Source organism: Hypomesus transpacificus, chromosome 8 (assembly GCF_021917145.1).
Source record: "Hypomesus transpacificus isolate Combined female chromosome 8, fHypTra1, whole genome shotgun sequence".
NCBI classification, from domain to species: Eukaryota; Metazoa; Chordata; class Actinopteri; order Osmeriformes; family Osmeridae; genus Hypomesus; species Hypomesus transpacificus.
The window spans coordinates 10,741,360-10,757,807 of NC_061067.1; the positions used below are offsets into that span (position 1 = coordinate 10,741,360).

General features: G+C 40.6%; 1 protein-coding gene and 1 long non-coding RNA gene across 3 annotated transcripts; both read left to right on the forward strand.

Moving 5' to 3' along the window:
• The first annotated feature begins 522 nt into the window (after nucleotides 1–522).
• LOC124470262 lies at nucleotides 523–1,968 on the forward strand. Its single transcript, XR_006956391.1, has 3 exons — nucleotides 523–747; nucleotides 1,486–1,620; nucleotides 1,830–1,968. It is a non-coding gene; the product is annotated as an uncharacterized LOC124470262 (long non-coding RNA).
• Nucleotides 1,969–12,177: 10,209 nt separating this feature from the next.
• On the forward strand, nucleotides 12,178–13,477 carry LOC124470211 (G2/M phase-specific E3 ubiquitin-protein ligase-like). Of its 2 annotated transcripts, XM_047023986.1 has the most exons (4): nucleotides 12,178–12,357; nucleotides 12,511–12,682; nucleotides 12,780–12,994; nucleotides 13,192–13,477. In XM_047023986.1, the coding sequence occupies exons 2-4, from the start codon at nucleotides 12,597–12,599 to the stop codon at nucleotides 13,443–13,445; spliced, it is 555 nt and encodes a 184-aa protein (XP_046879942.1). In that variant the 5' UTR covers nucleotides 12,178–12,357; nucleotides 12,511–12,596; the 3' UTR covers nucleotides 13,446–13,477. The 2 variants fall into 2 exon arrangements, with proteins under 2 accessions (XP_046879942.1, XP_046879941.1); XM_047023985.1 differs by having other exon boundaries at nucleotides 12,178–12,682.
• Nucleotides 13,478–16,448: the final 2,971 nt, after the last annotated feature.

Sequence of the window (16,448 nt, forward strand, 5' to 3'; positions counted from 1 at the left end):
AAATATTTTTTTACAGAGCTCCATCTCCTGGCACTAATTTCACGCCATAGTCTCACGCATTCAAAACCTTTGTGGCTTTGCCGCCTCATTTTATACCCCGACACGTCAGAGTCTTTTGGCAAGTACGAGACTATGGAAAGCCAAAAGGGTCATATGTACGCGTAATTTAACGTGTATTTTTGATTGAACACCCGTTTAGGAAGCGCATGCAGCTGTTTCATAAGCGGCTGCAGCCGTAAATGTGCAGGCGAAAGTTACACATGAATGGACGCGTTAGTTAAGGCTTGCAGGCGTTAAATAAACGTGTGTATATTTACATGTGCAATTGAAAGCGTTAAATAAACGCGTGTATATTTACACATGCATTTGCAGGCGTTAAATAAACATGTGTATATTTACACGTGCAATTGCAGGCGTTAAATAAACGCGTGCATATTTACACGTGCAATTGCAGGCATTAAATAAACGCCTGACCGCCACATGCAAATCACTGCCCACAATTTCCCTAGCTTCTCCTGCAGTTAGCTGGGCTTGTGTGATTGGATTCCTCCCTGTATTTTCAAGTACCATGGATCCTCCCCACTGTAGAAGCGGCCGATTCAAAACAAGTTTAGCCCAGCACAGTCAGAAGTTTAAGATGGCAAGAAGGAACTTCCTACGAAACTGCAAGCAGACCCTAAATGACTGCACTTGGCTTTTGTTATCCGATAACGCTGGACACGACGACCTTCAGTCCACGTTGACAAGGTACAGATTTTTTTTTAAATCATTATTTGTGACGTGAATCGTAATCTTCACCGGCTAGCTAGGCTAACATGGGGTTTTACTTGCTCACTGGCTTTGCGGATAGCTTTTGTATGTTTGTTTTTAGCAAATGGTTGCTACTGTGATATTTCTGCCTTGCTAGCTAGCCAGTAACTGACTAGTCTAGACTGTTGGATAAAGACTAGCTATTTGCGTTTCGTTTTTATCCGTGAAAGCTGCCATGTTAAGGTTGGACAGTCCATATCCAACTATATGTCCACTAGTTATGTAGCTAGCAAAACGAGTTAGCCTCCGGTGCTGCAAACTCTTGAGATTCGTCTTTTATTGTTACTTAAAGTTGATTAGTCAATCTAGTTTGTATTTTGAGGCAAACTCGCTGCTGAAGGTAAACAAGCTTAACCTTGTTAAGGCTGGCTGGCGTTAGCTTTTTCTTTTAACTTAAAATGAAACTTATCCTATTTCATTCAAGCCTGTGTTGTTACGGGACCACCACAGGGTACAATACTACCACAGCTTTTAGCTTCTAATATTACTGGTATTTCTCCCTTTAGGCTATTGGTATTTCTCCCTTTAGGTTATTTTCAGTTGTTAGACGATTTATTATGAAGACTATTTGTTCACGTTCTTATTCCAGATACACATGGTCGACAAATTATTACTGGTTTGGATACAACAACGACAAATTTAGCCTCGTCTACTTTAACACCAGTCTTCTTCCAGGATGGAAACAATGCAGCGAAGCCTAGAGTGGGCAAGGGGTACGCTCTTGAATGTTGCTTCAGCAGACGGCTCTAATAGCTATAGTATCCAAGTTCATCAAGGAGATTCGCACCTATGGTCGGCATGCACAACAAGGTGAGAGCCTTTTCAGTGGGGTTGGGTGCTTACAGCTCAGCTAGTCCTTTGAGCTGTTTCACACATCGTTCTCTTGCAGTTGCCATTGTTCAGTATTTTTTGTGTCCATTGGTGTTAAATTCCAGTGGTGTTTAACAGTGCATGCCTGGAGCGTGTGCAAGTTACAGTCTCTTAAATGTTCTAAGCACATCATTGTATTATTGTTGTAGCCAGTTCCGGTTACCAGGCTCCATTGACCTGGAGTGGAGCTAAAGGTGCTCCTCGTTATGCCACCACCCGAGAGCAGCTGAGGGGTCTGATGATAGATGGAAGATATTCTCCATGTGTTCCACTACACTCAAAACCACATCTGAGGTCAGTTGTGCTTGGGGTTGAATGCTATGAAATGCAAAGCTTTTAAATGCATGGTTTCCACAATTTTGGCATGAATGAATTGTCAATAATCAAGTACTCTAGTGATGCATTGTCACTCTTTGTGTATTGTCAGATACTTTGCATTAACCTGAGGGCAGCTGCCTCCCATCAATGTCACAGAGGCTGCACAGAAGGTACAATGCTGCTGCTCTGAATTCTTGATGACACATCGATGGAAACTACAGACTGAAGGTAGATGCTCACTCACTCATTTTCTTAGTATGTCTTGGTTATTGAAACTGTAGGTTGTAACATCTCAAACACTATCAGGTAGCTCACTTGTTCATCAACTAGAGCAAGAACTGACATGGATATGTGGATAAGAATAGTTTCATGATGTTGCTGCGGTTATTGATACAGTAGTAGCACCTTGAAATATAGATGCTTACAAAGTCCAATGTTATGTTTGTTGTGATTTCAGATGGAGGATAGTCATCCATGGTGGCATTGATGGTTACAGCTGCCTTGTGTTTCTCCACGCTTCCAGCAACAAGTGCAGCATTACTAATGCTGAGGCCAGACAGTCCGTCCAGGATTAGAACAGGATCTGGTAGAAGTTAGATTTCTGTGATTGCCACCTTTTGAATTGGATAACCATGGACCAGAACAAGATAATCAATGTTTTCCTGCAGTAGTGAATGTCTGTTACTGCTCGACATTAAATTATAAAACGAGAAGAAGATGAAGTGAATGTAGCTTGTTTCATAACAAGATGGGTTGATGGAGTGATATGGAGGGGTGATTGTCATTGTTTGTTTACTAATTGTTAAACATAAACAATGTATATCTTGAATCTGCCCTGAGAGCCGTCCTTGTGTCTTGCCTCTCTGACATTACACATTTGTGGTTGAGGTTGAGTGACTGCAAAAGCCATAGCAAATAGAATAGAATATACCTTCACTTTTCCAGAACTTTACGATGTCAGACACATACAAAATGTAGTATGCACACAGACATGTGTAGTATTTACAGGTATAAGAAAGATGATCTGATCCACTGACATGCGGTCAATGTTTTGAGTCATGTCCAGGCTCAAACGGAATACGCGGGCGCAGAATTCCGACGAAACCCGCGGAATTTCAAATAGAACGCATTGGTCTGAGGCAAAATGTAAATGAGCTTCTCACCTCATATTACGGCTCTATTTTTTAAACGTCAGCCAAAATGCCGAGATTCAGCCCAGAAGAATTGAGAAGGAAACACTTATCAACGAAAATAACTGCAAGAGACAGGGCCAGGGAGTTTTCAGGCGGCTTTTATGAAGATGGATCAAAACTTTTTTGTAAAGTCTGTCAGCACTCAATTGAATATATTCGCCGTCAGACAATTGTGGAACATCTTCGGTCGCTCCGACACAAGAACAAGAAGGCTAGCGGACCAGGTAAGCATAACTATTTATTTTAGTAGTAGCCTAGGCTGCTGTATATCTATTAAATCAGTTATTTTGAATTTGATATAGCAGATTTCATTAAGAGCATCCTACCGAATTTAGGCCGAATTATAGGCTACTAGGCCTACTCCGTTTTCACGGAGATGGACACAGGGAACGCCCTCTCCGATGTGGAACGCCCTCTCCGATGTGATCATATGAATAATTCCTAATAATAACTGCTTAGATGCCAGGCTAAGGTTACACACACATGTTCAGGTCTTGGTCTGTGGATCCCCTGAAGTAGCCCTGGCCACCCCATATATAAAAGTCAGCGGCGTAACAATGACTTGGCGGGCCGAGTGCAGATCTCACCAACGGGCCCCTTGACCGACCTATCGTCAGGCGAAATTATTGAGTGTTGAGCTTAGCGAGGCGCATGGAAATGTACTTATTATCAGTGTTGCGTCTGAAAACGTTCATGAACTCGTTCATAATTTTGGTGAACGTGAACTGAACGTAGCCTACTGTATTGGCTACTGCCTGATAAACATACTGCGCAGTGGACGCATTCATTCTGGTGTCTGTGAATGGCACGTTCACTCTTTTTATTTCGTTTAATAAGGTGCCAGATTTCTAGAGACTTCCAGACACACCGTTAACAGTCTTGTGTCCAGGGTTGCCCAACCTGTCAATCGCTGCGTGTGCTTTCTTTCTTTCTTCTACTGTCCATGCCTGACAAGTGTGAGAACGCCGAATTGCGTAGAGGCAGAGAGCGGTATTGCAGACGGCAGCCACATAATGAAAAAAAGAACTGAACTAACCTAATTCATTATTTGGAGCTTTGAACTTAGTTCAACATTTTGAATTATTAACTATGAACTGAACTAGTTAATGTAGAAAGTGAACTTTCCCAACACTGCTTATTACAATACACATTGTGAATTGATTGGTGAATGTTTGATTTTATTTTTGTTAGCTAGATATGCTAGCTTAACGTTTAGCCTATCTAGCTTTAGCTATTTTACAACAACATCCTGCACATTGTTTTCAATATCTAACCTGGCTGTTGCTTTATGCCTATACGTGCATTTAATGACGTTTGATAGCCATGTCTAAATGCATTCAATGGGCTATACCAGACAGTAAACGTTAGCCTACCCTGGTGGCTGAGTTTCACTCATTGCTGTTGGGCCGGGGGTCAGACGTAGCGTTCTCTTGAACAACTCTCCACAAATCCAAATGAAGATAATTATGCCAGCTTTGCCACCCTTTCATCCTGCTCTTTGCGTTTGTGCCGCTTCCTGCAACCACTTTGGTGTTTTTGAATGAAGGGCATGGGGTAGTGAAGGATTCAAAATCTCAGTGTCTATTCCAATATGTAATGATGGTAATCAATGACACAAATATGTGTTCTCTGGGGTTGTCTACGTTTCCCTACCCGCAACAGAGTTTGGGCTGGTTCACGAAGTCCAACTGACTGATCTGTCCCTGCCCCAGCATATATTATACTGTCCAATTGAAACAGAAATATCAAAAAAGGGTTGAGCTTGTTCTCTCGTGTATCAGGGAGTTTGTTCTTCCCCACGCATCCCACCCCACCTAGTCGGGTGCTCTCTCAGCCCGGTTTCAAGGTCGCTTCTGAAATGGAGAGATAACAACACAAAGTACAGCCTGTTTCCCACACCCTGTGTGAGACACAATGTTTTAAGCCTAAGCACTTTTCTAAGTTAATAAGACATCAATTTAGTAAACACAATACATAACTTTAATACGTGCATCCTTTATAAAGTTGTGCGAGCATTGTTCCCGTTGCTATATTCACTAGGGCACAGTGCCCGTGATGCATTTGGTGATTAAGTTGCCACAAATATGAATAACTGGAATTATAGATAGTGCCATGCCCGTGATACAGCTAATGATTATAGTTCTAGAACTGTACTGTAATGTAATATAAATTCTTTAGTAGCCTCCTTACCGCAATTACTCAATACGCAACGCAATGCAACACAACAGGATGGCAAACGATCACAACGTGTGGGTGGGCTATAGAATCTTTGACAACATATTACCTAGACAATATTACTTAATAAAAACGAAATTCGTTTCATTAAGCAAAATGCAAATAAGGCAAAGATAATTATTTGCTGTTGTTAAGACTGACTATTGTTAAAATGTTTATTGGGAAGCTGAAAATAACTGACACCATAATTGAGAAATGTTTGCAAATTGATTGGACTGGATCGTATGTTAAATTTTCTGTGATTTACGCGGAGCGAGGGGCCCGGTCAGTTCTTCAGGTAGAGTTCTCACTTGAGATCGAGGACGGGCCCCCTTTCGCCACGGGCCCTAGTGCAGCTGCACTCCCTGCACTCCCTATAATTACGCCACTGATAAAAGTCTGTAGAGAAGTAGCCTATATGTACGTGTCTGTTTTTGGGTCCTCACTGCTCAGACACTTCATAAGCATGTTGATGAGCTCAAATTATGGACATTCTAATAACTTTGATTTTCTCTTTTATTTTTTAGTTCAAACAAGAACACAAACACTGGCTTCTTGTCTGGCAAAGACCCCTTCTACAGCAGAGAGAAAGGAATTCATCTTGGACCTTACCAGAACCTTAATTGAGGCAGACATACCACTTGAAAAGGCCCCAAAATTGTCAAAGTTTCTGCAAAAACACTGCAAGCAGGGTGGGTTATTCCAGCACCCTCCCACCTGCGCACAGAGTACCTGCCAGAGCTTTATCCGCAATATGAGCAGGACATCAAAGATGCCGTAGCAGGAAAGGACATCTACATTGTCCTTGATGAGACCACAGATGCTTGTGGTAGATGTGCACTGGCCATCCTGCTCCAACCAGTGGGTGAGCGAGCTGTTGTAGCAGACCTGGCTTTTTTAGAAAAAGTTTACTTCACAACTGTGTCCCAGGCTGTCATTTCCTGTCTCAACAACTTTGCAGTCGACTTCAACAGAGTTTGGGCTTTTGTGAGTGACTCAGCTAGCTATATGAAGAAGGCCTTCACTTGCATCCTAGAAGGTCTCTTTCCAAACTCCAGACATATAACCTGCTTTGCCCACCTCATTAACCTGGTGCTGGAGGTTTTTCCGGAAGTGTTTGGTGAGGTAAACAGGCTCTGTGCTCTGGTGAAGAAGGTGTTCTGTCAGGCACCTCAGCGTCGTCTGCAGTTTAGAGCATTCATGCTAGAGAAGGGACACTCTTCTGTTATGCCTGTTTATGCTGTCCAGACCAGGTGGGGCTCCTGGAAACTGCTGGAGGAACAAAAGGCCCAGCTGAAAGCCCAGGCAGTGTTCATTATGGAACACAGCAGTGAATTAATTTCTCTGCTGACCAAGCTGCAGAAGACCTCTGTCCCCATGGCACAAACCATCGCCAGCAAGCTGGAGGACCTGCAAATGCAGTTCGAATATGGCAGAACAGCAGGAGCAGACGACTGGCGCCCACATACCAAAGAGCTGCTGCAGGAGCTGCCAGAGGAAGACAGGCTGACCTGCAGTGAGCTGTTCCAGACTGCCATGGCAGCATGCTCCACCAGGATGCTCACCGTGCTGGAGAAGCACCCCTGCCTTGACCTATTCAGGTCATTAACCGTCCTTGATCCTGCCCAGGTGATAGGGGCAAGACAGGACATTGAGGACCACGTTGAGGCTATCCCCTCTCTGAACCAGGTGTCTGCAGAAGAGTGGCACAAATACATGGGCATTGACAAGGCAGATGCCAGAGGAGTTAGTGCAGTGGACTGGTGGGCAGCTAGAGAGGACAGAATGCCTGTCTTAGCAAACATAGCAGCCATCCATCTGTGCCTCCCCACTACCTCAATAGACGTAGAGAGTTTTTTCACATTATCAGATGCTTCTTAATCAGCATAGAAGGAGCCTCACTGAGAAAAATGTTAAAATGTTGCTCATTGCAAAGTTCAACAGCATTCAGCCCTAAACATGCACACACACACACACTTCAACATACACCACACATTTTGTTTAAATCATTTTAAAAATATCAAATGTAAAAACATTTAAGAAATGTAAATTGGTTTGTCGTTTCATGTCTGTTTGATACCGTAGATATATTCTGTGTTTTATTTATAAATTTAATATTTATATTTATGTCCTTGCAATTCATTGTAAAATCTCTATTTATGTATAATAAAAAAAAATATACGGTATATTTAATTTGAATTACATATTTATTAATTGTTTATTTCCCCATGAGGAACCTTGCAATAAAAATATCAAAAAAGTTGAATCTCTTTAAAGCTATACTTATTCCGCAGAATTCCGCAGATTTTCGATCTGAATTACCGCAGAAAAAGTGAAAAAACCCCGCAGATTCCGTTTGGGTCTGGTCATGTCCAATACAAAACAGTTTGTCCTAGCATGCCCATCCACACCAAAGGAAGCATCCTCATGCAGCCTATCCATCCACCATAGAGGTTCACCACCAGCAACAGAAGAGAAGGAAGTGGTGGATCCCCCAAAGCCCCATCCATCACACAAATGAAGTATAACAGATTAGAGTTTAACTTCAATTTCCTCAGATAACTTTGATATGTATGTATAATAGAGCATTGAATAAAATAATGAAATGAATCAGAATTCGTACATTGCATAAGTATTTTGACCGGGGAGAAGACAGAACCCTGTGTGTGTTAGGAATTTAATTATCTGCAGGATGAATTGAGGAGTAACTCATGTTTAGTAGTTGTATTCACAACATATGTGGTTACATTCTGTTAAAGGCACTAGAGATATTCCACAAACACAAGCCTTTTAGTTTTTCCAGATGGGAATGTACATGATGCAGCAATGTAAGGGCAGCATCATCAAGACTTCTACTCTTCATGTAGGCAAACTGGAGTTGATCTGCCAGGTTCTGGACTGTCTCTTGTAGTTACAAAAGTATCAGACATTCAAAACTCTTCATCACCATTGATGTAAGAGCTACAGGTCAAACATCATTACATATGCTGACACAGCCTCATCAAGTGTGTTGGTAAAAAACACTGACCAGTCTGTGTTATCACAGCAGTCCCTGAGATATATGATTGTCTTTACCTAACAATGAGCTAATTACACTTTGCTAAACATACAACTATTAACAACCAAGTTGAAGATAGAAAGTACTATTTGTGGGGAACACTGCTTTGGTCGTACTCTTTTTGGTCTTTTGGCGAAAATCTAGAAATCCTAGAACTGCGGTGCTGAAACTTCAGCTTCAAAATGTTGCTCTCAAGAGCGGTTGATTAGGTGGAGGGAATGATGAAGAGTTGGATGGAGCGATGCAGGTGTATTTGGTGGAGGGGTGGATGGATGTGATACTGCAATTATTATTGTTTATTATTGTATATATATTTTAAACATATCCATATCTGAATAATCAAATTTCCTTGTTTTCCTTGTTTCTTGCCTATCTCAAACCATTCAAATATCTTGTTGCGATCTAGTGACACTGCCCAATTCGCTAAGTGGCGCAGGTAATACTATGGTCCTAGAACTGCGGTCCGGTCCTGAAACTGCAGGCTCCGGTGCTGCAGGCACATACTATTGGAGTAGAGTAGACTATTGAGAATTCTTGATAACCACAGAAACATAGTACATTTACATTTACATTTAGTCATTTAGCAGACGCTCTTATCCAGAGCGACTTACAGTAAGTACATTCTCCCTGAGGCAAGTAGGGTGAAGTGCCTTGCCCAAGGACACAACGTCATGTGCACCGGACGGAAATGGAACTGGCAACCTTCAGATTACTAGCCCAACGCTCTACCCGCTCAGCCATCGGACTCCCTAGAAAGTACATAGTACATTGTACATAGTACATAGAAAGCTATAAGCTATTTTTAGACTGACATCTAGTGGACAATTAGAACAACACATGTTGCAATTTGTGTTGCAGGCCCTGAATTTGTATCACACAATAAATACATATATATATTTATTTTTCTGAAATGCTGTGTAATTTTGTAAAAACACCAAGTACATATTCTGCTGATTTGGGTTTTTTACAAAATTACACAGCATTTCAGAAAACGATAACGGAAGTGAGTTAATAGTTTTTAGTTTTTGGGCGCACTTTTCCCAAGGTTTCTCGACATTGCGCGCAATTTCTCAGTTGGACAGTCTCTCAAGTGAAATATGGCTGATCGATTTCGAAGGAGAATAACTGAAATGCGGGATCGCATTAATCAGCATTTTGAGAGTCTGCTTGAAGAGGAAGCTCCAGAGCAAGGAGAGGATAGCCTTGTTGACAGGTAACATCACTGCAATAGTAGGCTATGATATATGGAAGTTGATTAGCCTATTTTTATATTGTTTAAACAGCAATGCATTTTTTCAAATGACAATTTAATGTGCAAAGTGGGAATGAAATCCTAAATTCAGTTGGATTTGGAGTGGATTCGACTCTTTATTGAAATGGAAATGCATTTTTCAAATGGCAATTCAATGTAGCAGCGAAACAGCGCCCCCAGGCTATTGCATTAGCAATTAGCAGTAGTAGGTTACACGACTGGTTACCCTGAGTGCCCGGTGTCATACTTTTATATAATTAATCTTTCACCCTGAATAAAATACAAAAAATGTATAATTTTATAGGCCCATATAGCTAAAAGCTAGCGTATTGGATTTTGTAGCATGTGTGTAAAAGTTGTTTCATCGACATTGTGAGACAACGTTGGACGCGTAGGCTACTTAAACATATTTCACTCTGATTAAATACAGCAAAAAAAGAGCCATAACTAGTGTGTAGCCTAGTAGATAACATCATGCTACATCGGTTTGATCGACTTAGCGAGTACTTAAACTTAAATCTGCACACTTTGCAAAGTACAACTAACAACTCTGCATTTATCTATCTGACACGCCCCCGAGTGGTGCATTGTGGGAAGGCAAGTTGTTTTGCTGTTACAGTAGCAATCATTAATAAAACAGAAAGGTATCATATAAAATAACAATATAGCATTTATATTTTTTTTCTATGGAGAGGACTTCATGAAGGCTACTTGATGAGATGATATAGCCTATTGGATTATAGCCTGACACAGTATTTTGACCATACTTTATAGTTAACCCCACAAATTTCCAAGATACAGCCGTATCTTATAGTGTTTTCTTAGGCAACATTGTTTTTATTTTAATACAGGCATATTGTCGATACACGTTGCTTGTTTATTTATTTGAAGTAGCCTATGGCTCTAGGCTATATTGAAGGTGGTTTAGGTGTATGATCTCAGTGGTCATTCACTGTTTTTGATTTTTGTCTAAATGTAAATTATAATTAATTTATAGTTGTGATTCTTCAGTTTTCCTTAATATAGCAAAAAATATTTACTTCCCTCCAAGATTTGAACTTTTTAGGAATGAACAAAGTGGAAGAAACACTCACCCACAGGCAGGTGGGCCTGCTCGTTCTGTCCCAACAAGGAGGCGTAACCGGACCAGGGTTACACTTTTAAGGGCAGGAGCCACACGCTACTCCACCACCGGCAGTAAGAATATTGCAATGTATCTTTGTTGTTGCTTTCTTCATAGCAATATGTTTATTTTCATGAGCTTTCCTTTAGGTATACTTACCTTTTAGATAGCACCACTCAGACCTTGGTGGTTCCAAGAGACCAGGCAGAGAGGGATTTTAAAGCTGCGCTACAGCGCCTATTCCCTCAGCTCGACCCTGAAGCTGATTTCGACTTATGCAAGGTGGATTCGCACAGGCATGTTCAGCAATTAAATTTAATTCGCTGTTACACCGGCTGCAATTCTTTCAAGTGGCCAACTAGGAAGGTCAGCCCTATATATTCGGGAGAAGGTAATAAAACCCAGATTTTTCACTCTGTCAGTGGATCCTATTGTTCATGTCTAATGGTTCAACTCTTAAGTTTTGGTAGTAAAACAGATGTATCATTCAAGGCCTTCACCTAATTATGCATTACATTACATAGAGGAATGCACGATTATTTACTTTTTTACTAAATCATTTTCAGAAACAACCTCATGTTTAACAGCTTTATTGCTTCACATTTTTATTTGATATGCCTTTACTTGATCCTTTACAGACTGCTTCCACAAACAACCCCACACCTGTGGCCTTGCCGCTGCCAGCACCACTTCCTGTGGCCTTGCCCCTGCCAGCACCACTTCCTGGAGCTTCTCATTCCGAAACACTTCCTGTGGCCTCCCCATCATGGAGTGCCCTATCTACATCTCCTGATGTACATGAAAATACTGTGTAAGTTATGAGAGCAATATGTTGTTAGTATTTGACAAATTAACAGACTAAGTAGTCAGTTTGTGGCCTTTATTTTGATTTGTTCTAATTTTTTGTGTGGATCTCAAGCAACTGATGCAGTTGATGAGCAGCATGGTGGACATAACATCTACCCCTGATGCCAACCAAATGAACATCCTGCGAGATAACGTGTTTGAGTGTGCACTCAGAGGTTTTCGGCGGGCACGCTTTAACCCTGAGGCGAAATTGGACGTTGTCTTCAGGGATGCTGATGGAATTGGAGAGGGGGCAGCTGACGAGGGTGGGCCCACGAGGGAGTTCCTCTGGCTGCTGATGAGTGCCATCCACTCATCAGATACATTTGAGGGACCAGACTGGGAAAAATCCCTTTCCTGCAACTCTCAAGATGAGTTACTTTAACATCAACAAATACACATTTGTTATTAGCCCTTAGAGCCCAATATCTTCCAAAATTGCTCAATTATGTATGTGTATACTATGTATTATAAAATATTTATATATTCGACAGTACTCTATGATGGCGTGTACAAACAGGTGGGAATAATGATTTCTGTCTGTCTGGTACACGGAGGTGTAGAGCCACAGTTCTTTTCCGAACGGCTCTACAGGCAAGTCTGTGGCCTACAACCTCATGTCACAGACATAGCCGAAATAAATGACTACAACTTCCGTGAAAAGTTGACTAAGGTACTTGATACTGTGAATGGTTTTCTTTCTCTCATGTTGCTATTAAGTTATTATCCTGTTTGTTTTTATGAACATTTTCATTGTTGATACATCTTTTTAAGGTTATTGATTTACAGTGTGCAGTTGCTCATTCATTCATTTCAATGATCAAAGGTACAAATAGCACAAACTGTAGACGAGGCCCAGGAAGCGGTGCTGGAGGCCTCTGATGAAGTCTCCATGTTGGGTTCATCCGATACATGCGGACCTTGGAGGAGAGGGATGCCTTGGTGGAATCTGCCACCAAGTTCTACCTGGAAAGCAGGCTACGGGATGCTGTTGAGCAGTGAGTTTTTATATATATGAGGACTAAACATGAACTGATTAGACAATATGGGTCAATAAATTGCATGACATTTTATTTGTACATGTATGTGTTATAGATTCAAAGAGGGTCTGGAGTGTTTGAGTCTCCTCCCAATTGCTACCAGACACCCAACCCTCTTCAGAGAGGTTTTTATGCATGTAGAGAAACCTCTACTAGCCAGAGACTTGGCTTCTCTTTTTGTACCGGAGCTCTCCCCTGCTGGCAGCAACAAGAGAGCAGCGGAGAGTAGGACCATATGCTTTTGGAGAGATTGGTTGCTGGAGGTGGAAGGTTAGACAAAACCCGAATTAAAATGTCACATAATTTTAACTTAATCACTCAGCCGGACATTTGTTCTCAGTATCTTACATGTCTACTAGCTGTATTCAATCAGTAACTTTTTTCAATGACAGTATGGTGTTCACAGTATTAAGGTTTGCCTTTAGATGTGATGTTTTTTTGTATGATCTTTTGCGAAAACATTTCAGAGGGGAGTGCTGAATTAACCCTGGAGCAGATCCTAATTTTCACGTCGGGTGCTTCTGCTATACCTCGGTTTGGCTTCCCAGTTTCACCCAGCATAGAATTTTTACACCACCAAGGGGATGAGCCTGTGAGAATCTTTCCAGAGGCAAATACATGTGCCATCATTTTAAGATTGCCCATCCATTTCACCTACATGGGCTTCAAAGAAAAGATGGAGAGTGGAATCCTCCAGTCACCTACCTTTGGCACCTTCTAATTTCTGATTTAATAATTGTTAACGTCTTCTGATTCGCCCTCTGACGAATTCTGTTCTGTTTCCAATAAAAGACAAGATATCTGTACTTGTATTTTTTGTTGTCTTTCTCGTAGGCTTTTGGCAGATGCTTGTATTCAACGTAATGATATTTTGAGTGTAAAACCTAACTGAGTCTAACACCAAGCTATTCCTCTATTCGATCTCACAAATACAGTTTGGATATTTATTACACGGCTGTTCTTAATGCTGTAGAATGCCCCCACTTGAATGGTATTTTTCGATAACAGACCGTTGCTATGTATAACTGACCACTGTCAAGGGAAGTTGCCTATTTGCTTCGGATTCCCGTCTTTCGTTGCACTCCGAAAGTAGTCCGGTAACTTTTCAACACCAGCGTACTCCGTTGCTTAGCGACGTCAGCTGATTTGAAGCCTAGAGAATGTTAAACGTAATAAAGTTGAGCGTATTTGGCGAACCATTTCTCTGCTAATCAACACTACGAATGGTAACAAATAAATTGTAAAAAGACACTGTGTTGTTATTTTTTTGGCAAGTAGTCGTGTAATAAGCGGGATAATGTATGTATAGATGTATAGAAAATGTATAGAACGCCGGTCATTATCGGGAAAATAAGCCCCCGACAGGGCGAACAGCCCCGCAAAGCGGAGGGGTGTAGCTTCGCTCGGAAGGGGCTTATTTTCCCGATAATGACCGGCGTTCTATACATTATCCCTTACATACATATTACCAGTCAAAAGTTTGGACACATTTTCCCACTGTATATACACGTACACACTTAGTGTGTAATAGAAATTCAGGGCCCGCAACACAAATTGCAACATGTGTTGTTCTAATTGTCCACTAGATGTCAGTCTAAGCCTATATACCATGTAATACGTTTCTGTGGTTATCAAGAATGATGGGAGTGGCCTGCAGTGTTAAAGCAATAAAAAAAACAAAATCTCAAAAACAGGAACTGATGGCTAAACATCTTCACAAAACACCTTTCCCATGTAGTAACACCCACATAAACATGTTAGAGCAGTGAAAATATCAAGAAAACCCTTCAGTCAGAAGTTACAGGCCAAACATTGTAAATGCATGGAAAACGCTATTCAGGAGCTGAAAAGCACTTTAAAGCAATAAAAAAAACAAAATCTCAAAAACAGAATCTGATGGCTAAACATCTTCACAAAAAACCTTTCCCATGTAGTAACACCCACATAAACACGTTAGAGCAGTGAAAACATCAAGAAAACCCTTCAGGCAGAAGTTATATGCCAAACATTGTAAATGCATGGAAAATGCTATTCAGGAGCTGAAAAGCACTTTAAAGCAATAAAAAAACAAAGTCTCAAAAACAGGATCTGATGCCTAAACATCTTCATAAAACATCTTTCTCATGTAGTAACACCCACATAAACACGTTAGAGCAGTGAAAACATCAAGAAAACCCTTCAGTCAGACGTTACAGGCCAAACATTGTAAATGCATGGAAAACGCTATTCAGGAGCTAAAAGCACTTTAAAGCAATAAAAAAAAAAAAGTCTCTTAAACTGAATTTAAGGGCTACACAGCTTCAGAAAACACCTTTACCATGTATAAACACCCACAGTAACATGTTGTTACAGTTAAAACATCAAGAAAACCTTCAGCCAGAAGTTACATGCCAAACATTGTAAATGCATGGAAAACGCTATTCAGGAGCTGAAAAGCACTTTAAAGCAATAAAAAAAGGAAAGTCTCTTAAACTGAATCTAAGGGCTACACAGCTTCAGAAAACACCTTTACCATGTATAAACACCCACAGTAACATGTTATTACAGTTAAAACATCAAGAAAACCCTTCAGCCAGAAGTTACATGCCAAACATTGTACATGCATGGAAAACGCTATTCAGGAGCTGAAAAGCACTTTAAAGCAATAAAAAAAGGAAAGTCTCTTAAACTGAATCTAAGGGCTACACAGCTTTAGAAAACACCTTTACCATGTATAAACACCCACAGTAACATGTTGTTACAGTTAAAACATCAAGAAAACCTTCAGCCAGAAGTTACATGCCAAACATTGTAAATGCATGGAAAACGCTATTCAGGAGCTGAAAAGCACTTTAAAGCAATAAAAAAAGGAAAGTCTCTTAAACTGAATCTAAGGGCTACACAGCTTTAGAAAACACCTTTACCATGTATAAACACCCACAGTAACATGTTGTTACAGTTAAAACATCAAGAAAACCTTCAGCCAGAAGTTACATGCCAAACATTGTAAATGCATGGAAAACGCTATTCAGGAGCTGAAAAGCACTTTAAAGCAATAAAAAAAGGAAAGTCTCTTAAACTGAATCTAAGGGCTACACAGCTTCAGAAAACACCTTTACCATGTATAAACACCCACAGTAACGTGTTATTACAGTTAAAACATCAAGAAAACCCTTCAGCCAGAAGTTAAATGCAAAACATTGTAAATGCATGGAAAACGCTATTCAGGAGCTGAAAAGCACTTTAAAGCAATAAAAAAAGGAAAGTCTCTTAAACTGAATCTAAGGGCTACACAGCTTCAGAAAACACCTTTACCATGTATAAACACCCACAGTAACATGTTATTACAGTTAAAACATCAAGAAAACCCTTCAGCCAGAAGTTACATGCCAAACATTGTAAATGCATGGAAAACGCTATTCAGGAGCTGAAAAGCACTTTAAAGCAATAAAAAAAGGATAGTCTCTTAAACTGAATCTAAGGGCTACACAGCTTCAGAAAACACCTTTACCATGTATAAACACCCACAGTAACATGTTGTTACAGTTAAAACATCAAGAAAACCTTCAGCCAGAAGTTACATGCCAAACATTGTAAATGCATGGAAAACGCTATTCAGGAGCTGAAAAGCACTTTAAAGCAATAAAAAAAGGATAGTCTCTTAAACTGAATCTAAGGGCTACACAGCTTCAGAAAACACCTTTACCATGTATAAACACCCACAGTAACATGTTATTACAGTTAA

Excerpts from the sequence above, each read along its gene's own strand:
- LOC124470211 (XM_047023985.1), top strand. The coding sequence starts at position 12,597 with ATGCGGACCTTGGAGGAGAGGGATGCCTTGGTGGAATCTGCCACCAAG. Across the intron at positions 12,683-12,779 it reads CTACGGGATGCTGTTGAGCA|ATTCAAAGAGGGTCTGGAGT; the intron begins GTGAGTTTTTAT and ends TATGTGTTATAG. Across the intron at positions 12,995-13,191 it reads TTGGTTGCTGGAGGTGGAAG|AGGGGAGTGCTGAATTAACC; the intron begins GTTAGACAAAAC and ends AAAACATTTCAG.